The 26,545-nt window shown below is 43.3% G+C and overlaps 1 protein-coding gene across 1 annotated transcript in view; it reads right to left on the bottom strand.

Moving 5' to 3' along the window:
• Positions 1 to 118: 118 nt before the first annotated feature.
• The window catches only part of DDAH1 (dimethylarginine dimethylaminohydrolase 1), a 132,165-nt gene continuing 105,738 nt past the window's right edge, over positions 119 to 26,545 (bottom strand). Inside the window, exons 5-6 of the mRNA XM_079777916.1 lie at positions 5,166 to 5,309; positions 119 to 3,106 (exon numbers count right to left, since the gene is read on the bottom strand). Coding sequence (XP_079634042.1) covers positions 2,990 to 3,106; positions 5,166 to 5,309 — 261 coding nt within the window. The 3' untranslated portion in view covers positions 119 to 2,989. The remainder of the gene's footprint in view (positions 3,107 to 5,165; positions 5,310 to 26,545) is intronic.

The raw sequence follows: 26,545 nt of genomic DNA, 5'->3' as shown, positions 1-26,545 counted from the left end.
TAATTCTGTAGCTTATAAGAGAATAAAAAGGACTTCCCATCTCTGATAGCAAAGAAATGATGACTTAATTCACCATAGCAGTCACTGTTAAAAAAAAAAAAAGAGAGAGAGACAGATATACTTGCTGATCACAGCACAACTGACACTTTATTCCATTGTAACTGGTACACTTGTAGGATCAGGACAGCAAGAGACTAAAATCAGTGCAGAACTTCTCTGGACTAAAGGGCCACGAAGGCATTACTGGTTTTGGCACACAGAGTGGATAACCATACACTGGCTGGAACAAGGTGGTCAGTAAAATGAAATGCATAAACCCAACACCATGTGGAAATTGTCTGAGTTCTGTAGAATGTTAAAGAGTAAATAATCACCACGACTAACATGCAGCTCTAGATACATCACAGTATTCATCTACAGACTATTTTCTCCCCTTAGAGATAAAGACATGGCCGTAGCAATCTATCTGTTCACAGTAGCTTAAAAGAGCAATCAATATATACTAGCGAGGTCTGCCTGTTGATTTCTATAGCAATCCATCTTAGTTGAAGAAATAATGCTAAATAATGTACTTTCTCTATATTGTCCTTATTAAACTGAATCTTACTGACCAAATAACTCAACTTTTACTTACTTAAATACAATTACTAATGTCTTTATAATGTCAAAAAGCAGTTCCTGTTAGTTTAGCTATCCCTATAAATCACAATAGACAAGAGGTTATCTTTCTCCTTCAAAGGTAACATTATGCTGATGAGAACATAAAAAAAGTAACACTATTATGCTGCAGATATTTTAGATTTTCACATCCTATCATAGGTAGTCTAAAGAAGCCAGCCTTGTCTGTGACACAGCTGTGCAGAATAAGATTCTGGAGAGGCACACAGATTCTACGGGGTTTCTTGAGACAAAGTGAAGGAAAGAGGGAAAGTAGCAAAGGAAAGGAAAAGTGAAAACAGTCTTAGTTGGACAAATTAATCAAAAGGGAAATCTATTCCCTTGCAAGTGACTAGACATACTAGAGAATAGTTCTTTAATTTGGGATGATACAAATAGACATTGAAGATTATGTGCCAGTTTGCTTTAATATTAAGCCTACACCAGCTGATTGTGTTAGTTTTTCCATGGTTGTTTTTGAGATGTTGACCTTTCCCAAGGGGATTTCTGCTTTTGCCAGCATAAAGGGCAACCATAACTGCTGAGGATAATTTTTCTTGATTAACTTGGGCATGTGGGTAACATTTATTCTCTCTCTGGTAAAAACATATTATTCACTCATGATAAGACAGTTGGAAATGTGACATTGACCAAGGTATGGTTTAATCATAGGATGTGTATCATTAGATATTTGTATGCAAAATGAATTTTAAAGTGAAGCAACGAGGAGGAGAAGGAATTTCTTCCAATTCTGGCAAAAAGTCATCAAATAAATGAAAAAGACAGAGAGTGGTTAAGGATGTTTTGGGTTCCTCCCCATTTGCTAAGGGGGAGATGAAGGGAATGAAGGTAATTCTCTTTTGATCATTAAACAGATGGAATGTCTGGTTACACACACATAGGTGAGCAGAGCAAGACCTGAAGTCCCATTTCTCAGTCTCCCTGGTTCTTACTCTTAAACAACAAGCCGCAGGCACTACGGGAAAGGTGGAGATGACTAGGAAATTCAGTAACATGCCTGGATCAGCCACCCTTCCTTGGAAAGTACCATTTTCCTGGCCTGCCAACAGGCTGATTCTTTCAGGCTTAAATGACAATGATCTCTCCCTTCACTGTGGCATTGTTTTACGTGAGAGCTCCCTGTCAGTTCAAGGTTGTGTACTTTAAAGGCTAGAGAGGAAAGCAGTTTTAATTGAATTCCACAGTAAATGTTCATGGATATTTCAAAGAATTGCCCATTGTCAGCAGCTGGTCTCAAGTACCCAGCCTATCACTTCCTGAACATGCTTCATCCAGCTTACACAGACATCAAGAATCAGTGTTAGATGGGATGTCTGTTTGGAAAGAATTAACTTTGCTAGGCCAGGATAATTGCCGGTGGTAGAAGGACAGTAATAGGATGAATCACAATAGAGGGAAGTGGTGGGCTGGAATGAGCTGAAGAGAAAATAAGACTATTCTTAAGGGTCTATATATGGCTAGTAACAAAGCAAAAATTCATGGAATGTGACTTAAAGACTTTCTAAGATGTTATACCCCTGGGGTATTTCCAAGCTTCTTGATCTACGATTCCCTAGCAACCATCTGGTGCTGAATTTACCTTCATAGGTGTGGTGCCCTACTTCTTCTGGAATTTAGACCTCTGGGGAAACCCCGTCAGGATGTGCCTCTGTGCTGTTAACTCACCTCCAAACAGCTGTGATCACAGTTCTGCTGAGGGACCCATTTGCCCTTCTGAGGGAGAGTGGAAGATGTAGCCACGAGGCAGAGGAGACCGGCGACAGACAGGGTGAACTTGCAGGAAGGTACCCAGAAGGCAAGACTCCTGATTTTACCCAAGGTCAAGGTGAGTGTGATAGAAGTGAGAAAAGCAAAAGAAAGGAATGGAAAAAAGCCTTCAGAGTTTTCTAGAAAAAAGGAGGAAAGAAGGAGAATCCATGGACCAGGGAACCAAAGATGATTAATGATAAATCCCAGCTTATCGGACTAAGAAGACATTCTTCTGCGTATACTGTATTGGCAACTACATGATTTTCACACTGATAATACAAATACTGAGTGTTTCCCCCCACAGTCATTAATCACTTCGACAATTCATTTGCTCTATAATTTCTAGGGTGCTTCACTCTTTTAGCAAATCCAGTCTAGGTACCACCATGAGGGGATGGAGGAGAAGGTACAGAATGAAACAATGAAACAATGAAAGTTGAACTTCTGTGAACCAGAGTTAGTAGCACAGTGGCACAGTAGATTGTCAATGAAAACGACAGGAGTGGGGGCAGTCGTTGGCCTTGTGAGTGCAGGATTGCCAGCTGCAGGGAGGGACTGCCACTCAGGAGTCTACCTTCTTGTTAATTAAAACCGAGCAGCAGGTGAGCAGCCCATCCACCTTTTCCAGCTCAGATTGGCTCACGGGGATCAGCATGTAGTCCTTCAGCTTTTCATAAACCTACAGCATGAAGCAAGCAAAGGGAGAGAAGAAGGATTATGTTTTCGCGTCTGTCTTGTCACCTGCTCCACACCTGGTGCAGAAAATTAATTTGGTTGTGAATTTAGGCTTTTCAGCCATCTAACCCAAGATGTGCATGCAATCTAGACCACACGGGTGCCCACAGCCATACCCAGAGAGCTGGGAGCTTTGGTTAACCACTAGGAGCTTTGGTTAACCTCAAACCCAGAGATGTGTCAGAATGTGGTTGGTACTAGAGATAGTGTCATTGCTAGATTCAATGATATGTGAAAGGCAGTGGCCATGTTTTCAGTCTGAGTATTACTCTCTCTCCACACTTTAAAACCCTTATAACCTTACTTTAATGTTTCTTTCCTCACCAATACCACTGGGAAAAACTGGAGAAAATATCATTTATGTGAAGCATTTCAGGTCAAACTGCTTTTAAATTACAGGTGTGAATTTTACAGCATCTTTTGACACTCATAGAAAGCATGTGTCAAAACTTCAAATTAACAGTCCATACATTTTTCTCTGATGATCAAATAAAGCACATTAAAAACAACAACAACAATAACAACACAAAATCAATTGAAAACACACTGCCTAACAACAATCAATCATACGTCTTCAGGAAGCACTTTGTTCCTTAAAATTCAGACAGTGGCTAAGAGGGTGGGAGCCCGACAGAGTTGGATTCCAAACCCAGTTCTGTCAATTTACTACCTAAAGTGTGACTTCAGCCCGGTGACATTCCTCCGAGCCTCGGATTACTTCGTTTCAGATTGGGGTAAGAACAGCGCCCTCGCAGGGCTATAAGGTAGTGCATGTAGCATGCTTGGCACAGTGCCTGGCACAGGGGAAGCCCTCAGTACACAAGGATGTTATCTTTCTCGGTGATGACAAAGGCTAAATTCAGAAGTAGTTAATGGTCATCTAGTTGTCAGGTGATCAGTGTGGCTGAAAGGCATCAAGGATCCAGAGCTGGGAAACTCCAAGTGAATCTGGGATACGAGCGTTTGTTGATATCGAAGGTTCTAGGGTGGGGGTCAAGGAACCCGTCTTTTTAACAACCCTGCCGCTAAAGTTTGAGTATGAGACCCACCATTCATCCAGACCTGGCTGAGCCCAGTCTGGGGTCAGAAGTCCTGCATTTTTCTCAGGTTCATACTGTCAGCCATGGAAATAGAGAAATATTGCCTATGGATCCCCTGCCCTTCTCTTTCGTTAGGAGGGAGATGGGTTATGAGGATAAGCCAAGAAATTAAGCAGTATTGCATATTTAAAAGGTGATATTAAATATTTTCTAAAACTTTTAAAGCCTAATATGTAAAACAAGTAAGATCAATGGTTACTTAAAACTCTTCTGTAATGCTTAGGATAAATAGCTGGACTGAGATGAAGATGCTGAATGCCTGAGAGGTAGGGACACTTGAAAGATCTATGTATGGGAACTGCTTTATCTACTTGGTAGGATTAGATTGAAATTACTTAAGTATACAGATGAGACTGACAGAGTGCCCTAAAGTCAAGGGCGATTTCATTAGACCAGGAAAAAATTCCATATCTAGGTACAATCCTCATGTTGGAACACAAACACAGAGACTCTTTAGCCACCTCCTTGGGTCATTTGTATGCCTCCGCCTTGAGGGAAAAATGACCCTCTGATGAGGGTCAGTTCTGACTTGTCAGAAAACAATGACACAGCTGACCATCTATCTAGCTGTAGGTCTCTTTGCTTCATGAGTATCTGAGAGTGGCAGGGGCATTCAATCAGAGCTGGAGCACAAGTACTTACTTGAAAAGCTTTGAATACCAGGCATGGCCATAGCAATTGCTGTGCATGTGCCAGTGACTAATAACATGAATGAGAAGAGTGAGTTAAAGACACTTTCCCTGTGTCCTACCTTATACTATCTTTTCTGCTTTTCTAGTAATTTGATGTGTATGGAGGAAAAGGAAGCCCCTGCTATTGGTCACTCCGTCATGAAAAGTCCCGACAGGCAGATTGTCAGGGAAGCCTAGCCAGCTGCAATGGCCAGGAAGGATGCTTTTTTACCTTTGCACTTTCTGGATACTCTTCTGGGGTTCGGTGCAGCAAGACGTGGCCTTTGCTGGGGATGTTTAGATATATACAGTTTGCAGCCACGTCATCAGGCACAGTGAGTTTGTCGTAGCGGTGGTCACTCATCTGTTGCATGATCTGTAAAGAGGAATACAGCAGGCTAAAGCAGAGTGTCTCCCCACACTTTCCAAAACAGAAGGCAGGCAGTGTCATGGATATAAGCTTGCAACGATGCCTCAGAACAGTGCTGTGCTGAAGTTTCTGTCTGTGATCCCTAGTCACTTAGAGCCCGAGAGGGAAACCTGCCAGAGCTGTGACTCTTCAGAAGAATCTCAAGGGTTCTTCTTGTGGTTGCTCTTTTAAAAGTGCGTGGTCTCTAATTTTTAAAAGGTTTTAAAACTGTCTATAATTTTTCTAGTTTTTGTTCATAATCAGTAAGACACAAAATGGCCACATATATAAAAGGCCCAGCTGTGTTTTTTTTTTAAATTCTCATCTGATGATATGTTTTTATTGATCAGAGAGAGAGAGAGGGAGAGGGAGAGAGAGACCTATGTGAGAGAGAAACATCAATCAGTTGCCTCCGGTACATGCACCCACTGGGGAATTGAACCTACAATCTAGGCATGTGCCCTGACCAGGAATCAAACCCACACCTTTTGGTGTATGGGATGATGCTCTAACCAACCAAGCTGGCTGGCCAGGGCCCCAGCTGGGGTTGTGATGATATCCTTGACTGAATGAGCAGGGCTGACCTGGTCTGTAGGAAAAAAAGACTAACAGTATTCAGAATGGCCAATAACTCGGTTTAGCAATAACCACACATACACAATATATATTCTCCTATGAACACTTGAACTAGCTACACTGTCTGTTAGCAGGCATTCCCTTAATACAATTATCATAAACATCGCTTGGGGAGAATGTGAAACTCATATTCCTAGGCTTCAACCTCCAATATCTGATTCTGGTTTGACAGATGTGAGGTGGAGCATAGAAATTTGCATCCTGAAAGCCCTCAAGGTAATTCTGGGGCAGACCCCTGCACCACACCTGGGGAAAAACTGCTTTAGCAAGTCTATTCATCAAACAACGGGTTTCTTTGTGCCTTCGTATAAAATAAACTTTAAACATAACACAAGATGAAGTCTGCATAAAATGTAAAATATTGATACCTAATCTTACCTCCTCAACACAATCAAAACAAAACCACCCCCCCTTCCCAAACCACACACAAAACAATGTCCAAACATAAAAAACAAAGCAAGTATTACTTTGGCTTAGTCATGTAGAATCTTTCCATTCTTGATCAATACCCGTATGTTTTAAGGAATATGCCTAAATGTCTTGTAATGAAGATATTAATAAGATCTTTTCCACAATCTGGTTCTATTATTCCTTTCCAGATATATGTCCCTTTACCTTTCAATATTTGTGTGAAAATGTGTTTCATATGACTAGACCCTAGAATTAGGCTGACTTGCCCACTTGGTCACGTGGCATTGGAAGGTAGGATTTATGAATGGTGTGGAAGTGTGGAAGAGACTGCATGCTCCCAAGAGAATGTGAAGAGTGGCGTGTAGTAAGCCCTTCCTGACCCACCAATCAGGCAAACCATTCACTTCTCCTAGTGAAATATGTCAAGGGTCCAGAGAGGCCAGGAGTAATCTGATCATGGAATATCCATCACAGAGAAGGAAACGTTAGAAATGGGATGAACTTATGCACAATATCAAAGGCTGAGAGACACAACGATGAGCAGGACATAGATCCAGTGTTTGAAGAGGTCACAATTTAATGGAGGAGTCTGACAGATAATTACATTACACTAAGAGCAAGCAGAGCACCATGATAAATATTTTACATTTATTATCTGATCTCAAAGTTCCTATGTCATAGATGAAGCTGGATTTATAAAGGTCAAATCACTTGCTCAAGGCCTTAAAGGTGAATTCAAGCCCATATCTGTGCAACTCAAAACCTTCTTTATTAATCTCTGTGCTCTCTTTCCTGACCCCCAGAGCTGCAGCAGATCTCTCTCTCCTACTAACTACCATTAACATCTACTTTTCTGCATATGTTTATTTATTCTCTTATGGTATTTATTTATTATTTATTCTCTTGTGGTACCATGACTTCTTTTTTTTGTGTGTAATCCTATTATGACACAGTAGTCTGTTGTAGCTACAGGACTTGACTAAACATCTCTTTTGCACTTTTTAATTTAAATTGTTCTCTGAAAGGATAGGTCCACAGAGTAGATCAGCTGTAGGGTGGTTTCCTCATTAGAGCCCCAATTGAGAACCCTTAGATCTATTAGAACATGGGGACAATTAAGAAGTTAACATTCCTAATGATTAACTTTTCTAAGCGAATTAACAACATACTCCATTGAGGCCTCTTTCTATAATGGATATGCTATGGTGCATGGAACAGAGTGCAGAATCTCAGATGGAAGGTGGGGGGCGGGGAGGGATTGAGCAGGTGGGAGGTAATCAACCAAAGACCTTGTAGCATATGTGCATAACCCATGGATGCAGACAAAGGGATGGTGAGGGCCTGGGGTGGGGTGGTGTGGGATTGGAGGGGTTCGATGTGGGAAAATAACAAAGATTTTAAAAAGAATGGATATGCTAAAAAGGAATATGAAGAGGTTGATATAAGAGAAAAAAATATCCAGCCCCAATAGCTCTTTTTTTTTTATTATAAATTGCTATTTGATGCAGACTTCCTTTTTGGATGCTTTCAAAAACACAGTAGTTTCCATTCATTATTATGCGGGAGGGGCACATTAAGGCCATCAACTCTGGAGTAAGACCTGGGTTTGAGTCTCAGCTCTAACCTTTATGAGCTATCCTATCTAATAAAGAGGAAATATGCTAATTGACCGCCACGCCCTCAAAGATGGGTGGCGCCCAGTCCCCTTAGCCCCTCTGGTGTAGCATGTGCATGGCACAGCTGGGCCCACCACTCTGTGTGCCTGCCTCCAGAGTCCTCCACTCCCCTCAGCCCCCCAGCTGCCCAGGGCTGGCCCAAGGCGTAGGCAAGCCTTGGATGGTGGCTGCCCAGCCACCCAGGGCTGCCTGAGGCTCAGGTAACCAGGGCCGGCTGAGGCTTGTGCTGCCGGCAGTGGCAGCAGCAGAGGTGTGATGGGGCATTGCCTTCCCCTGATCACCGGGTCGCCTCCCGCCCCTAAGGGCTCCTAGACTGTGAGAGGGGGCAGGCTGGACTGAGGGACCCCCCTCCAGTGCATGAGTTTTCATGCACTGGGCCACTAGTGTAAATATAAGCTTCTTTTTTGACTTCTTGGTTTCCTCACCTATAAAATTGGGGATAATAATAGTCTTTTATATTTACTGTGAAAGTTCAATGGAGATAATGTACATAATAAGGCATGGTAACAAGCCCTTAATAAGCCACTAGTATTTTATGACAGCATGACCAGACAAACAGAGTTCAAGTTTCCAGTCTGCAATCCTATCTACTATTCTGGCAAGCTTTGACTTCAATCTTAAAATAGCTTGTTTTGGAGGTCTATCTTTATTCTTAAAACCACATAACACTATACCCGTCACATTCCTATGGTGATTTCTTTAGCATCCTTCTCTCTAAGACCTGCATTATTTAATAGGCAATCCAATGGTCTTGCAGGTTTAGCATCTCTTCTGCCTGGATCACCTAGAGAGAATTGTTAGAAAACTTCCAGGCTTTTCAAAATTAGGACAAATTTTAATATGTGAGATTTTACAAAGTTTCTCTTTCTTTTCAAATGGACTAGCTCCTTGAATGCAGGTTTAGGCATTTTACAGTGAGCAAAGCATGGACTTTGGAGTCAGAAAGGTCTGGGTCTGAAACTTTGCTCTGCCTCACATTAACTCTGTGAACTTGAGCAAATCCCTCTCCCAGCCTCAAGTCCCTCAGTTTTAAAACGGGATGACAATGTCATATCTATTCTCCATAGGGCAACACTGAAAATTATTTTTTTAATTTTTATTTATTTATTTTTTGTTAATCCTCACCCGAGGGTATTTTTCTGTGGGGAAGCATGGGACTTAGTTGAAAAGTCTATAAGGAGGATTCTCTGAAAGGTCAGAGGCCTCTAGGGGACCTTGCTGAAGTCTTCAGACTCTGCCTTGACTTTTCCAAACAAGTCTGACCCCTCTGGGTGTTTTACTATAATCTTTATGTTTAGACTTCAAAACGTCCTTGTTTGAAAGACACTGCAGATGCAGGTGCTTTCTCAAGGATACTTATCCAGCTGATTATATCTAATAGTTAATTTTAGTTCAAGCTGTTGTTAATAATAAAAGCCTAAGGAAGCAGGCAATTGAGGCTATTTGTTTCTAAAGCAAAACAGCCCCTTAGCCTCTCTTTCACAGGAACGTGTGTCAGAGTAATCTATTCATCCATGGCTCAGGGTCTGCTGGTCAGCCCAGCATTTTTCCATTGATTTTTAGAGAGAGTGGAAGGGAGGGGGAGAGACAGAGAGAGAGAGAGAGAGGGAGGGAGAGAGAGAGAGAAACATCAATGTGAGAGAGACACATTGATTGGTTGCCTCCTGCATGCACTCTGACCAGGGCTGGGTATGGAGCAGGCAATGAGGTATATGCCCTTGATCAGAATTGAACCCAGGACCTTTTAGTCCATGGGCCAACGCTCTATCTACTGAGCCAAACTGGTTAGGGCTAAGTTTATTTTTTAAAAATAGAACAAAACAAAACAGATCATGCACTTGAAGTGCTCAGCACAAGTTCCTAGCACATATTAAGTGTGTAATAAATGTGAGCACTCTTCCTTCTTTGTTTCCTGCAGGTCCCCTGGCATATAGCAGGTGATTCAAATATGTTTGTAACTAATTGATTCATTTCTTCATTCATTTCTAAGGATATAGGGAGCCTCGGGAGCACACTGGGATGGACTAAGTGATCAATTCTTACGTGAACAATTGCATTCTCTCAGAAAAACAAGATATGGTCTGTGTCCAGAGATATAAATACAATTCATTACTTAAAGTAAACCAGACTAAAATCAATGAGCCCATGCTTGTCTTCTTTCTTTATGAAGGGCTATAACCTGTGCTCCCAACCCAAATGACTTTGGATGTAAGACAATAAGGGACGGTGGACCGGGGGTGAACTAGAGAGCACAGCAGCTAAAAGCATTAAAGCAAAGGAAGGAAAGAAAGAAAAAACTGTGTGTAGCAAACTGCACACATGTGCCTCTGTCGGTTTTAACCCCTGCTTGAGTAAAAGGGTACAGGAACTCAAACAGCAGATTGGTTTCCTCATAATGTAAATGGGGCTGTTTCTAACTGTAGGGGAGAAGCTAGGATTTGTGTGACTTTTCAGTAATTACTCTCGGTCCGTCTGACCAGCCTGCTTCTTTCCTGGTACAGGGGCGAGGACTGCAGGATGACTGAATCCCTGCTCATTGTGTCCTGTGGAAGGTGGGCCACATTTGCTCAGGTTTGCAGTCAGAACCAGCCTGTCATCGTTCACAGGGATCGGACTTAATTCACCCTAGGAATTCAGGATTTCTTCCAGACCAGTAAGGAGACAATCCCCTGGGCTAGAGGTCTGCTAAGTTGAACCCCAGTGATCCAAGGGCCTCACAGAAATCTTTAAAACATGGTATGCATAGCCATTACCTGGTTGAGCCTAGACACAAACAAAAACAAAACCCAGAAAACCTCATCTTTCCATTGACTTAATTTTCTAAGCAATTGGGAGAGTCGTGGGTTGCATATTCTGGTCTATCACATTCAGGCTAGCTGCCAGGTCAATTCATGGTCCACAGACAATTCATTCCACATCTTTTCTCATAGATAAAGGAACCACTGATGTACAAGGAAAGCTGAAAGAGAAAGCAGCATGGCAAGATCACACCCCACAGGCTGACTATACCTTCCATGGTCCCATAAGCAGCCTGGGCACATTTCCCGCCTCTCAGTCTGACTCATGCATGTCCGGTGGTGACTATGAAGCAGAAACCTGGAATGTTGTACAATCCAGAGGAAGTGTTACCAAGGACTGTTATCGGTGCTGACTTCTTGTTTATCAGCGAGGGAACAAATGAAAATTCCGAGGTTGTGCCCACCTCTGAAAGTGCCCGGTTTTGTTAACATAACGGAGACAGTGTGCTTCCCTTCCCTGTGCCTTATTTACTTGGGCTCCAGGTCTCTCCACGCTCCCTCCCACTCCCCACCCTCTCCTCCTTGAGAGAACAATCCTACCCCCACACCCAGTTCCTATGTGTTTGCACTGTTCTTCAGTTAAAGGCGTTTATTTGGTATTCTAATCACCGCTTTTCATCACTCTTCAGTATTTCTCTCTTTTCTGGGCCTTATAGTTATAACTTACAGCTTCTAGTAGAAGCATTCCTAACATTACTGGCTTAAGGGCCAGTGATCATTCGAAATATGGTGTTGAATGAGAGCTCTGCAGATACCCTGGACCACCAGAAAGTTGAACAAGTGGGTCCTAGAGCAAATTAAGCCTGAAACATCCCTAGAGGCAAAGATGACAAAATTGGAGCTGTCCTACTTCAGGCACATTGTGGGAAGGCAGGGTTCCTTGGAAGAGGCAATGCTTGGGAAAACGGAAGGCACTGAGCCACGCCAGCTGGGCTGTAAAGTGTTCTTTTAACTATCAGGAAAAGAGAAAGAACAAATACGAGATGGATTGACTCCATAGGTAGGAGTCTGCAGGAGCTGAGGACAGAGTGTTGTGGACATCACCCATCATCTTGGGGTTGGCAGGAGTCGGAACAGACTAAATGGCGGGTAACACACACACACACACACACACACACACACACACACACATGCACACACACTACATTTAGTTCAACTTAGTATTATTTCAGGATAGTTTAATTTTTTTCATTACTGTGAAGAACTATAATATCCTTAGTGGGGAAATAATTTAATGCTGGGAATACATAAAGTAATTCACTGATAAATTCTACCGAGAGTTACTCTTAAAATAAATGTCTTAACAAACCACCAAAGCCACCTTAGGAGAAGTTTTTCAATTAATTTACCAAGGCCCCAGGGTTATCATTTTAAGACAGGTTAGAAAATGTGCCAGAAGAAATGACTTTTAATAATAGAACAGGCCCCATTTGGAACAGTGAGTGGTTCTGCTTAACTGTGGAAAGAAAAAAAATGCAAAAGCGATGTCGGGCATAGTCTTTCTAAATGAAAAGGATTTAGAAAGTGGTAACTACAGAGAATAAACAAAACATGCTCTTTTTTTCATGAAAAAGCTAAAGGTATTTATTTAAAAAATTTCTTTATTGAATTTGTTGGGGTGACACTGGTTAATAAAATTATATAGGTTTCAGATGTACAATTCGATAATACATCATCTATATATTGTACTGTGTGTTCACCACCCCAGTCAAGCCTCCTTCCATCATCATTTAAGGGTGTTTATTTTAAACACAGAGAAATTCGCTCTTTTGGGACAAAGAACAGTTTTCTCTTTTCCTGTCAGAGTGATTATTCTCCTTTCGTTTATATGTTGCTATTGTCTGAATAAGACAGCCTGCCATTTATTTATAGCTGGGCTTAGGAGATAGGTGTACATGTACACGCAGGGTGGTCGCCATTCGGAGGGGAACAAACGCACAGAAAGAGATTCAGGAGATGTATGTCTCTCTAACACCGTTCCCTGTTGTGTTAAAATGGGCCCTGGGAGAATGCACTCATGTGACCTGCCTGGCAGGGCATCACCTCAAAGAGCGCAGGCTCCCAAAGAGGAGCCAGGGCGAGGTGGAGGGACAGGCTTTGTTTCCACGTTGGGGATGCGCGGAAGCCTTTGTCAAAAGATGAGCATCATTTCAAACACCCTGAGGAGGGGCTGCTGGGCTGTTTAGTTCCATGTTCCAACATTTTTTTTTTTCCTAATAAAAGGATGAAGGAGGTGTGTTGCTCCAGGGTTCTTTGTAAAGTGTTCTTTTTAAAAAACATGTATTTTTTATTGATTTCAGGGAGGAAGGGAGAGGGATATAGAGAGAGAAGCATCAATGATGAGAGAGAATCATTAATTGGCTGCCTCCTGCATGCCTCCCATTGAGGATTGAGCCTGCAACCTGGGCATGTGCCCTGACCGGGAATCTAACCATGACCTCCAGGTTCATAGGTCGATGCTCAACCACTGAGCCACGCCAGCTGGGCTGTAAAGTGTTCTTTTAACTACAGGGACGGTACATTGAGCTTCATACTCTGCCCTCAGACAGAACCAAAAGGAGAAAGCCCTAACCCTTCCACAGCGCCACAAATTCCTCAGGGGCCCCCAACTTTGGATAGTACATAGCAGTTCTATAGGGCTTTGGGGGAGGATCTGAGAAGTCAAGATGCTGCTTTAAATGCCCTTTTCTGACTTCTGCCATTTCCCAAAGGAATTGCTCCACGTTGTGTAAAACATAGTAAATATTATGGGGGTTGCATATAATTGGTGTTCGGTTCAATTCCACGTCCTTTATGGAGGCTCTCCTTTGGGGTAGCCACCTTGGCGGTGGGAGGTGGGAAAGGGAAAATGTAATGTAGTCACAGGCTCTGCCTTCAGGAGATGACAACCTATAGTTTAAGGCAGGACAAGCATGTGAAGGGTATGCTGGCAAGAAAGAGAAAGCCAACCTCACTTCTATCAGAGGCACCTCCTTAACAAAGCAGGCACGCAATGGAGAGGAAGTGGCTCTGAGGAGCATCTTGGCCACGCCGTGGTCTGTTACGCAGCTGCTAGTCTGGAGGAACGGGCCTCGCTCCCCAGAGTGGAGCTGTCACAGAGCAGAGTGGGAAATGTCTGGCTTTCAGCCCAAGAGGATTTACATGGCTGGATGCATTAACAGCCAGGCATTTCCGGCAGTTCCCAACATTTCTGGGAATTTTCTCATCCAACGGACTGGAAGGCAGCTCGGTTCGCCCACTTGTTTGTTACTCATGGCTTTTTTGTATTACCTCAATTATTTAAAAACAAATTCTTGGGCTATGTTGTTTCACAGGACAATGTACGACTTATTGGTCATATACGGAAGCAAAGGTATATAGAAGGTATTTAGAGATATTTAGGAAGTTCAGAGCACATTGTGGCTTACTCATGACGGATCTTTCTATGAAATATACATATGTAGCCATGTCAACATATCAAAACTGAGCTCATATTGAAAGCAACTGATTATAGATCCTATTGAGATACACAATATATGATGCTCAAGCACACTTTTCATTGTTACTGGATATCTAAAACCATTCATGCATTTATATCCATCCATCAAGCATCTATTGAGAGCCTGACAACAGAGTAGGCATCAAGCCCGGGCAGTCCTTTTAAATCCGAGTCAATATAGCTATGGATAACATTTTAGAATCAATATCATGTTCTCATTTTTCTTAGTCCTTCTGCAAATCAGGTCAAAATGAGCAGAATTTGAGAGAGGTTGCTTTTAAACATCCTGTCTGAATTGATGGGCTGTATAGATTCTAAGAATGAGGTTATTTGGTTCTTTTTTGTTAAATCTGAGCATACTTTCAATGGCAGATATTCCCTTCAAAACTAGCTGCCATCTCCTCTACAAATTCTCTCTTATATTTGGAATGGCCGCTTATGCTCAGTACACGATCCACTAAATATGTGGAGGAAAGATTTCTGTTATTCCAACTACAGCCAGAAATTACATGAACCATTTCTGGAAGGGATCCTCAAAAACAAAGGTTTCTGTAGAAGGCTGGAAGAACCTCCCACGCTGTTAGGGACCCCTCTGAGCTTTCTGGGGGCTGGGGCACAGGGCATGGGCAGGAGGAACAAGGGAGGCTCTCTGCGTGGGTCACAGCCCTAAGTTTCTAATTTCAGGGGTAAAAAAGAAAGAAATTCAGACCAAAGCACCCCTTCCAAATGCAAAGTCTGGGATCCTACCCTCCCTTCAAACCCCTGCCCATGAATCCTCTAAGCCTAGCTCTGTGGCAGAAGCAAGTCTCCCACAGTCTTCTTCTCATCTTTTGTACAGGGGTGGGCAAAAGTAGGTTTACGTATGTGAGTGACATTCTTTTGAGTTAAAAAAGCGATGTAATAATCATAAGCTGCATGGCTTTAACAACTGTAAACCTACTTTTGCCAGCCCCTGTATGTCAGTGCAGTAGACAGCCGCCTACTTGGCTACTGAAGTCATGTTTCCCCAGATAACTGCACCCTCAACCTCATCATCCAAAATTAAACTCTGGGTATTGGGGGCTTGGTGATCTCTCAGGTTCCCCAGGGGCATTCTATCACAAGAAACAGCTGGAGCATTTGTTGAACTATTTTCCATTTATTTATGGTTCACCTATTCTTCATTCACTTTGCAAAACAATCCATTTTTACAGATGAGAAAACCCAGGTTCAGAGAAACTCAGTAATTTGTTCAAGGCCACATGTTAAGGCAGTAAATCCAGAATTTGATGCCCGGATACATCAACTTACAAATGCCCACCTTTTCCTGTCATGCCAAACTACCACACTGCTAACATCCCTTGAAAGACTAGACTCTGAGCCCACGAACTGGCAGCCTCTGAGCTAATTTTTCCTATACATACAACTTATTTAGCATACATATATTTTTAAAAGTTTGTGTTTAAATACATTTTAGACAGAGAAGATCTGGCCCTGAAGCCATTTGCTACTGGACCCTATGGGCTGGTTTCCGCAAAGCTAGCCATTATGTTCTTTAGTAGATTAAAGAGGAGCAAAGTCTTTGGGGATGGAAAAAGACAGTGGGTGACAATGCATTATTGTTCCTCGAGCAGCAGAGGGGAAGGCATTAAGGTGAGAGACGAGAAATGGCCAAACAAGAGCCTCTGGAGGCTATGCACCCCTGAGAGCAGTTACATGTGGCTTTATTACTCAATTTCTGCGATTATTTCACATCTATGAAATTTTTGCCCATGTATACTAAGTAGTTCCATGGCCTGAAAATAACATGTTACACAAAAATCCAATGACTATTGGGACTGTATGTAGCTATTCCATTCCCTGCTACTGAAAAACACTCCTGCTGGCATGGGCTACTTGATTGTCAGTCACTGCTGTCCCTAAATGCGTCAGGGGGAAGCACCTTGCTCTGATATGCTCAGAAATGGAAACTTCTGTGAAACAGGTTGAGAGATCTCCTTCATATTTTAGGATGTGGTTTCTTACCCACAGCACTACTGACATTTTGGACCGGATAAGTCTTTGTTTTGGGGACTGTCCTGTGCATTGTAGGATATTTAGCAGCATCCCTGGTCTTTATCCAGTAGCATCCATTCCCCCAACCCCTCATATTGTGACAAAAAATATTTCCAGCCCTAGCTGGTTTGGCTCAGTGGATAGAGAGTCAGCCTGCAGATTGAAGGGTCCTGGTTTGATTCCAGTCAAAGGCACATGCCCAGGTTGTGGGCTCGATCCACAGTTGGGGGGCGTGAAGGAGGCAATGTTTCTCTTTCATCATTGATGTTGCTATCTCTCTCTCCCTCTCCCTTCCACTCTGATATCAATAAAAATCTATTTAAAAAATATTTTTAAGAAGTTTCCAGATGTTGCCAAATGCCCCCGGTGGGCAAAGTTGCCTCTGGTTGAGAAGCACTGTCTTTAGGAGAAAGCCACAAAATGTATTCATATGTTAGGAGAAGATAGATACTTATGGGAAATAAGAAGAAATATAGAAAAAGAAAGAGAAAGAAAACTTCCAAGTAAATATACTGTTTACTCTTCTATTCTTCCTCTGATTTAATAAGATCCCTGAAAAGAAATGGATTAGAGTTTAAGAGAACAGCTGTTGTCCCCACATATCTTTTACAAGAAACCAAAATCGCCTGCAAATGACTACAACTAAACCTTGGCTCATGAAGAAAGCAGCATGCCCACCTTGCTTACTCTTGTGTGGGGAGTTACTGGGGCTCCCTGCATTTCAAGTTTTACATTCTGACATGGGGAAGAGAAATCTTGGCTTCTGTCTGGATACGGCCTTTGATAGTGTCATACAGTGACCTTTGATAACATAATCTGAGCACCAGGAAAGTTATGTCATTTTGTAGAAAACTAAGAATTCTACATTTGAGAACTAGGCAGGAATTTGGGTATTATCAAGCCCACTTCTCTTATACAGAAGCTCAGAGATGAAAAGTTAAATGATTTACCTAAAATCACAAAAAGGCAGTGAATTGCAGTGAGGACGATCCGAGGTCTCATGACTCAGTCCAGGCCTTTCCCACTGGTCTTGGTTTGGTGGAGGGGATTTAAGTGGGACCCAGAGGGACAATGTCAGCTTTTCCATAGCCCCCTCCTTCACTCCTAAATTAAGGGGTCTATCTTCTCCTGAAGGTCAAATAAGATTGTCTTGCACCTCTATTCCTTGATTGATGGAATGTCTTAGGCCAGTGGCTCTCAACCCTGGCTACAAATTAGAATGATCTGGGGAGCTTTAAAAAAATGCGGATTGCTGAGCCCAACCATGAAGATTTTTTATTTACTGGGTCCAGAGTGAGGCAAAACATTGGTCTTTATTTTTATTTTAAATATATTTTTATTGATTTCAGAGAGGAAGGGAGAGGGAGAGAGAGATAGAAACATCAATGATGAGAGAGAATCATTGACTGGCTGCCTCCCATATGCACCACACTGGGGGTCGGGCCCGAAACCTGGGCATATGCCCTGACTGGGAATTGAACCGTGACCTCCTGGTTCATAGGTCTATGCTCAACCACTGAGCCACTGGACCCCATGGGCTGGTTTTTCTTTTTAAACACTCCCCCAGGTGCCTGGAATATGTAGACAGGGTTGAGAACCACTCTTCTGTGACCTCTTAATAATTTCTACCAATTTAGGGAGTAGAAGGTGGGAGGAAGAAAGGAGGCAGATTATACTATCATGTTTTCTCTGGCCCAGCTTCCACTGAATTAAATCTATTTGGAGACAAGTATTTTTCAGGTGGTATCCCTTTTAAACCAGGTCAGCATACACAGGGACCTCAGACATTCCCGGATTGCCTCAAAAAAACCCTATCCACGTAGGGTTACAGACTTTTCTCAGGCTTGGCAGGTTGGAGGATTGCAGTTATATAAACACATAGAATACTAAGCGCTGGTGTATCCAAAGGCTTGATCACTCTGCTTCTGGTTCAGACCTCTCCCCACTCCCTTTCCTCTCTGCTTCCCTATCTCCACATTCCTATTGTTCCTAAGGAAGGACAGTTTTGCTTTCTCTTTTACTGTATTGTCTTCTGCTGATCCCAGGCCTACAAAGGCCCCACCTTTACCCCAAAGGACTTATCATTTCCTAAACAAAGACAATTCTCCCCTCAGAGAAATTGAGGGTTTAGCTCTTCCAAGGGTCTAGTGGACATTGTGGCTACATCCTACACATCAATTCCCTGCTTTCTCAGTAACTACCCCAAGTTTCATTTGTATATACTCACACCTCCCACATAATTGGGGAGGAGCTAATTCTACCCCTGGCTCCAGGACAGAATCACAGTACCTGTGGTGTCTCAGTTACATAGTTATGGTGCTTCTAGGTCAAAACAACAACAAAAAAACAAAAACAAACCACCAGAAAACCCCCAAACCAAACAAATAAACAAAATATACCCCCACAAACCCCTCAAATCTAACACTTTTGCTTATTAAGCAGTTAGGTCCAAACAACTTAATAGCAGAATTGTGTGTGCTAACTGACAGGTATATCTGTCCTTTTTGAAAATTTAAACTATGCCACAGTGGCCCTGTGAGTTTGCTCGATGCCCATGTGCCTCAGTGCAGTCGGGGGACTGGAGTTCCCGGGTTAGGGTTCGTGGTTCAGGAGTTGGGCAGATGACCGGTTTGGACTAATGAGAATGAGTAAGATCTGAAGGACTGATGCCTCCCTCCCTGAATGTGGGGAGGCAGCATGTAGCCAGCAGCTGCTGGCAGTCACGCGCTCCCCGGAGCAGGAGCCAGCTTTATAATGAAGCCCATCTGTGAAAGAGCAGAGAGATAAAAGGGTCTGGTTCTTGATGACATCACTGAGCAGACAGATCAAACCTAAAGTCTGCATTACTTCAGACCTACATGGATCCATAAATCTCCGTCATTGTTTCGGTCAGCCTGAATTGGATTTTCTGTTAATGGCTAGTGAAGACAGACGGCCTTTATCAATTAGGACTAAATTAGGCTGTAACAGAAACTACCTGCCTCCCAAAGCGACTTAAAAATGTTTTGTTTGTCTCTCACGTGAATGGAGTTTTGAGGTCATAGTGCAGTGCAAGCATGTCAAACTCACGGCCCACAGGCTGCATGCCTCGTTTATTTGGCCCATGTTAGCCTTCGAGTTTGACATGCTTGGTGTAGTGACTTGATGGTCATCAGAAATCCAGGATACCTTCTAGCTTTCTGCTCTGCCATACCTGGAACCCAGTCCTTGTCCTCATGATATAAAATAGCTGCTGGTGCTCCAACCATCACATCCTCTTTTTCAAGCAGCAAGATTCAGGAAGGGGAGATGTCACAACGCCCTTTCAAATCCAGTGCTTCTACTTTCATCTCATTGAGCGATCCTTACTCTCATTGCCGTCCCCAGTACTAAGGAAGCGGAGAAATGTGGACTTTATTCCAAGTGGCAAGGTGCACATCTAAAACTCAAGGTCCAATTCATAAAGAAGGGAGGGTGGAATGGAAGTTGGAGAAGGTGACTGTCATCAACTGATTCGGAGAGTAATATATATTTTGACATCACCACTGTACATATTTTGACCTTTGCCCCTTTAGGCAATTGTCATACTCTTTGAACTGAGTCAACATATCCAAGCCTTCCCAGAAGGACAGGTGATTAGATGGTTACGGAAAAGCTTCCAGGGAGGCACAGTCACATCGCTGGCCCTTTGCAGTAGTGCTTGGCATGTGGTAGGTGCTCAATACATAAAAACATTTTTAAACATCTTCACCTGAGGACATGGTTTTTAAAAATTGTTATTATTGTCCTATCCGGTTTGGCTCAGTGGATAGAGCGTCGGTCTGCAGACTGAAAGGTCCCAGGTTTGATTCCGGTCAAGGGCATGTACCTTGGTTGTGGGCACATCCCCAGTAGGAGGTGTGCAAGAGGCAGCTGACCAATGTTTCTCTCTCATCAATATTTCTAACTCTCTTTCCCTCTCCCTTCCCCTCTGTAAAAAATCAATAAAATATATTAAAAAAATAAAAATTGTTATTATTATTATTATTATTATTATTTTGAGAGAGAGAGAGAACATTGATGTGAGAAAGAAACATCAAACAGTTGCCTCCTGTACACGTCCTGACCGGCAATCTAGGCATGTGCCCTGACCTGGAATCGAACCCACAATCTTTTGGTGTACGGGAGGGCACTCCAACCAACTGAGTCATGCCAGCCAGGGCTGTGTTCAATACATTCTTGTTGAGCGTTAAAATGAATGAATGCTCTCTTCGCAGTACATTTCAACAACTTAAAATCCTCCTAAAATCTCCTGATGCAATTTCCTATAAGACACACTCACTGCCGAAACCGGTTTGGCTCAGTGGATAGAGCGTGGGCCTGCGGACTGAAAGGTCCCAGGTTCGATTCCGGTCAAGGGCATGTACCTTGGTTGCGGGCACATCCCCAGTAGGGGGTGTGCAGGAGGCAACTGATCGATGTTTCTCTCTCATCGATGTTTCTAACTCTCTATCCCTCTCCCTTCCTCTCTGTAAAAAATCAATAAATAAATAAAAAAAAAGACACACTCACTTAGAGCTCAACCTTCAGGGAAGAGCCGAGAAGAGCTGTGGCACATACTGGTCACCCTGTCTTCGACTTTAACCAGATTTGGTTGCTCTCAAGAGGCCCTTCTCAAATTCTCCCCAATAAGCTCAGGGAAGGGACCAGACAAACTTTTTATCCGAAGAGATCCATCTGGGTCTCTTTCCTCCTTTCACCATTCCCACTTGAAGAATTGGTTTCATGCTTGTTTTCAAGCCGCAGGACTCCAGAGCTGGGAAGGAACACAGACTTTTCCATTCAAGTCCCGGGGCCCATGTGCCTAATGAGAACGAGGGCAAGAGCCCTCACTGCGGAGACACTGCATGTTAATATACAAATGCTGTCAACAGAGAAAGACACGAGCTGGAGCACATGATAAGTAACTTATTCTGTGAGCATTTCCCTAACAAGACACAGCGTTTCAGAGAAAAGTTAGCTCTTCACACGCCTTTGTATTTCAGGAACCTAGTAGAATCCTGTATGGTTTTCTTACCCATGAGAGCTATTCCTCTGAAGTGCCAGTTGTTTTACTCAATATAATATTGCTCTGAATGATAGTAGCTGGCATTTTTCTGTTCAAGAATATAACAATTTACTTTTGGAAAAGGATTTCATTTCCCTGCCCTCAAACGCTAGTGTAGGAACTGATGCCAGGTGAATTCCAGACAGAGCCAGTGTTCCTCACAGTGTGGTCTGGGGTCACCTGCGCCCGAGTCAGGCAGTGGTTCCTGGGCTCCTTCCCAGTCTCCTGAATCAGAGTTTCTCGTGGTGAACCCCAGGAATGTGATGTGCATTTCAAATGTGTGCTCCCTGTCGTTCTTGGGTACACTAAAGTTTGAAAACCACTCACTTAGACTTTTCAAGTTAAATTAACATAATATTCACACCTAAAAGGAATTATTACTGCTACTGAGGCTACAACTACTATTAGCTAACCTATGTCGAGCTCTTATCAGTTGCCAAGGTGTGGATGAAAAGAAATCAATGACTAGAAAAATGCACAAAATGGCATAGATTCAACACCTTTCATCTAACTTCTAAGTGGCTCTTTAACACTCTGAATCATGAGTCACCTCTGCCTATGTGGTCACAGCTTTGAACTTGGTTCCACTTCAGAAAGAGATAAAAGGGAATGGCTGCTGTAACCTGTCTCCAAAGCCGACTTTGACATCTGTAGACAGCGTTTGAGTAACACGGGGCCCCAACCAGAGTATCCAGTGACCACAAATACAAAATAGATTTGGAAATATTCTGAAAGGCTGCTGGACCCATCTGACGTTTTGAAAGATGAAAACAAGGAGAAACAGTAAGTGCTCATTAAGAGCATGGCAATGCGAGTGGAAGGGCTTTACAGGAAAGTGGTGGCAAATTTACTTCTGTTTCTCTCATTTGCCGTTATAGCTAAGGACGGCCCAGATCCCAGCACTGTATCAGGTCCTGTGGATGTTCTCCCTAGAGGCTGGAGAATTATTCACAGTTAAAATGTCACCTCTAATTTAGTGTCTACGTTTTACCACACACTTTATTAACCTTCTGCCAAGCTCATCAACACCCAAGGCATTTAATACATGTGACTTTCACGGAGAAACAGTAACCCAAAACTCAACCATCCTCCCTCCAGCTCAACTGACACATTTCCTAATCCCTTCAGCATCATGGGTACTGGCATTGGCATGGCCCAGAGGGTCACACAGGTCATCCTGCGATGCACAATTTTAGCCCACGAGGCAGAAACCATCCTGGCTTTTTTGTTTTCTTTTCTCCCCACCCACCGCCCCCCCCCCCTTTTTTTTTTTTTTTACGTTTTTTTGCTAACTCAATTCAACCAAGAAACAAAAGGACGCTGCTGGAGATGAAGAGCATGAAACGTGAAAGCGATTTTTTTCTGGTGTGCCCTGGGAGTGAGTAGATAAAGACAATAAAAAAATAAACGGAGGATGGTAAAAGACAGAGACTCCAAATTTGGATCAGCCACGACAGCTGCCAATGGAAACTGAAAAGGGAGCCAACCTCATTAGTGGCGTACGGGCTTAGACATCGGATGTCTACCAGAGCTGCTGTCAGGTGGATGTGTCTGAGGGTAGCTCAGTTCCCCAAATGTGAATCTAGGTCAGTGAAATCCAGCTACATACCCTGCCCACCCGTTTTCTATGGTTTGCTCCCGTGGGGATGAGGTGCAAGGGAGCATTTGAACTCTTTCAAAAAAAATTTCACCAAAGGCACTTCATCTGGTAGTCATTTCTGAAGTCACTTTGTTCATCATCGACCCCCAGGGCCTAGTACAGTGCCTGGTACGAGACAAGAGCTCTATAAATACCTGCCAAAGGGTGGCTCCGCTCCCTTGTCCTCCCTTGCCCCTTCAAGCCCATGGGTCACAATGTTCTGCCATTCCTCTAAATGACCCCACCTTCTGCACGGCCCTTCCCTGTTCACAGCTGCTCTCCTGGTCCAGACCTGCTTGCCTTTATGGACTTCATGATTGTACCTGCCTAGTATTATCACTCCTAATCCTTCTGTTAAATCATTATAGCCGGAAGAACAAACAGATCTTTCTGAAGGATATTTAGCTTTTACACCTCTGCTAAAAAACTCTGAATGGCTCCCCACAGCCTGCAGATAAGAAAATTCCTTGGCCTTTGGACCAGGACTGTCTTATATCTTGGACCTTCACGTCCTTTCTTTCTCCGCATACACCCTTGTTCTAGCCTTTGTTTTTGATTATAGAAAGGGCATTGTCCTGTTTCTAACAGCCACTCCTCCGCCGTGCCCGTCTAGGGCTTGCCGCTCAGGCAGGTCCACTAAGACTTTGCCTCCTGCCTCTTGTGACCACTCCCTCTTCAAAACTCCCATCACCTCTACCAGGACCCTCTACTGTTTGTTAGTCATTTACACTGTGATAGTATTTATCTTTAAACAAATTTTTTTCTTAAATCCTTGCCTGAGGATATGTTTTTATTGATTTTTAGAGAGAGGTGGAGGGGAGAGAGAGAACCATTGATGTGAGAGAGAAACATTGATTGGTTGCCTCCCATACTTGTCCCGACCAGGGATTGAACCTGCAACGTAGGTGTGTGCCCTGACCAGGAATCAAACCCACAAAGTTTTCAGTATATGGGACGATACTCCAACCAACTGAGCCACTCACCAGGGTGACAGTATTTACCTGTCCCATCCTGTTTCCCTAGTTAAGCTGGAGGGGCACTGAGGACAGAGACTGTTTCTCAGCCATCGGAGTGTCCCCTGTGCTGAGGACAGTACCCTTCACACAGCTGCTCGCAGTAAATACTGCCGTGTGCTGCTGGAGAAGCCCAAGTTCCGAGCTCAACGGTGATCAGTTTTCAATTGCCTTTTAAAAAGTCTTTTTGCTGAAGAGATAGTAATAAACGGTTTTGGAAACCTTACCTCTTCTTCCTATCAGATTATTATATATGAACTAGAGGCCAAGTGCACAAATTTGTGCACATTGAAAGGAAATTAATTAGAAGAAATATTTTAATATCACTATTCGCCCTTTCTCTATAATAGAAGTGTCAACCAAATTCACGATCGACAATGACAGATGGAAATACACGTGTGCGATTGGTGCCAGTGAGAGCTTTATATATATAGATCAACTTGCTTAATTAGACCTGCTTTCTGATTTAGCTAAACTTTTTTTCAGCCCTGTGAAGCACCCCAACTTCTCTTTCAGGTAATTGTGAGCAACACAGCAGTAAATATCAACATGAAGTAGATCACACAGGAAGAACAAAGGGTGAAATATTTAACTGCAGCAGTGTTTGACTATATTCTGCGCAGTGAGAAAACCTAAAGTCATTTTCAAGGTCCACCATTTCCTACTTCTTTTCAGTCGGATCAAGTTTCTAAGTGTTCTAAATCTCCATTTTCTGGCTAATGAAAAGAAAATAGGATTCCACCAAGTCTCCTATCTACCTACTCCAGGACTTCTGTGAGGATCAAATGAGACCAGGCATGGGAAAACGCTTCACAGACATTTGGTTAAAGTATAAAGTGTTTGCACCTGGCTATAAAGTAAGTTGTGTTTCTGGGATGAAGAAACTCCAAGGAGGCTAGTTGCTAGGGAGAGGAAGTTGGGCATTGCTACGTGGTCATTACCCGGTGCCCACAGCGACTGTTTTTGGCTGGGATGGCCTGTGGGCCGCATTTTGCACCATGGGGTCTCGGCAGTGTCCGATGCGATTTGGTGGGCTCTGGGGTGGTGGCGGGGCCTGTGTCCCATTTGGGGGAAGCCGAGTGTTGCTTTGTGGGCGCCAGGTCTGTGGTGCCGTTTCTCTGTAAATGGCCAGTGAGTATCACAGCAGCTCCTTCATTGAGCGTCTGCCCCCTGGTGGTCAGTGAGCGTCACAGTGACCGGTTGGTGGTCGGACACTTAGCATATTAGCCTTTTATAGAGATAGATTAGGAAATGAAGTTATCTGTTAGGTATCCAATTTAATAGTTAAATATGTCACTGAAGCCTCTTCAGAGAAAAGTGGAACTAGCTAGGATGGAGTCACCTGTGGTTTTCTCTCCTCCAACGGGCATGAAGAGGGTCAGCTAAGCACTAGTCTCCCATCACCCACAGCCCCTGAAAGCACGATACTAGTGGTCAAGGGCCTACTGTGAACCCACTTTGGAACTGTCCTTATCACCGGTGCTTTATAATTAAACGACCACTACTGTTGCCAAGTGCTTTACACCCTGTGTTCACGACACAGTCTTTTCATCTTGACCGCATGTCCCGGGATTTCCAATGGGCAGGAATGAAGCTCTCATTCCCTAGTGAGGCTGATTCAACTTAGTTTTTTCAGGACAAGCCTGAGTACAGGAGACGGTCACACAGGGAGAGCTGGAGGCAGAAGCCAGAGGACAGCTGTGACCTGAGATTCTAAGTTCTCTGCTTTGTCGCCTAGACCCGTGGTCGGCAAACTCATTAGTCAACAGAGCCAAATATCAACCGTACAATGATTGAAATTTCTTTTGAGAGCCAAATTTTTTAAACTTAAACTTCTTCTAACGCCACTTGTTCAAAATAGACTCGCCCAGGCCGTGGTATTTTGTGGAAGAGCCACACTCAAGGGGCCAAAGAGCCGCATGTGGCTCGCGAGCCGCAGTTTGCCGACCACGGCTCTAGACCATTGTGCTTCTTTAGTAGAATCAACATAGGATTATTAAAAAAAAATAAGTCCTTATCTGGCGTCAGAAATGGCACGCAGTCTAACCGTTGTTTCCCTCTGGAACACATCTTCACACATTAAGATCAGGTCGTGTGTGTTTGTGGTGGGGGAGGAGATATGGAAACATGAGCCAAATGCAAATTTCCTGTTCTCAGATAGGGATAACGTTAGCGACTTTTGGTAACTCGGACTATTTTAATAAGGAATTTTAGCAGACCAAATTCCTGAATGATAGTACCCAAGCTGCCACCCAGCCAGGTATTACATTTTAAGTTCATACAATGTTGAACTCTGGGCAGCAAAAAAGGTAAGGAGTTTCTGGCTTCCTATGGCTTTAATTTGGATACTTTCTCTACTCTTACTGCTACTTGGGATATGTTATTTTGTACCTGTGGACGAAAAAAGGGGCCACCTACTAAACCTGACAAGCTCAGAGGAGGCCTGCATGGCA

The sequence above is a fragment of the Cnephaeus nilssonii genome, assembly GCF_951640355.1.
Source record: "Cnephaeus nilssonii genome assembly, chromosome: 7".
NCBI classification, from domain to species: domain Eukaryota; kingdom Metazoa; phylum Chordata; class Mammalia; order Chiroptera; family Vespertilionidae; genus Cnephaeus; species Cnephaeus nilssonii.
The sequence above is the reverse complement of the archived record's forward strand: the minus strand, read 5'-3'. Positions and strand labels throughout refer to the sequence as shown.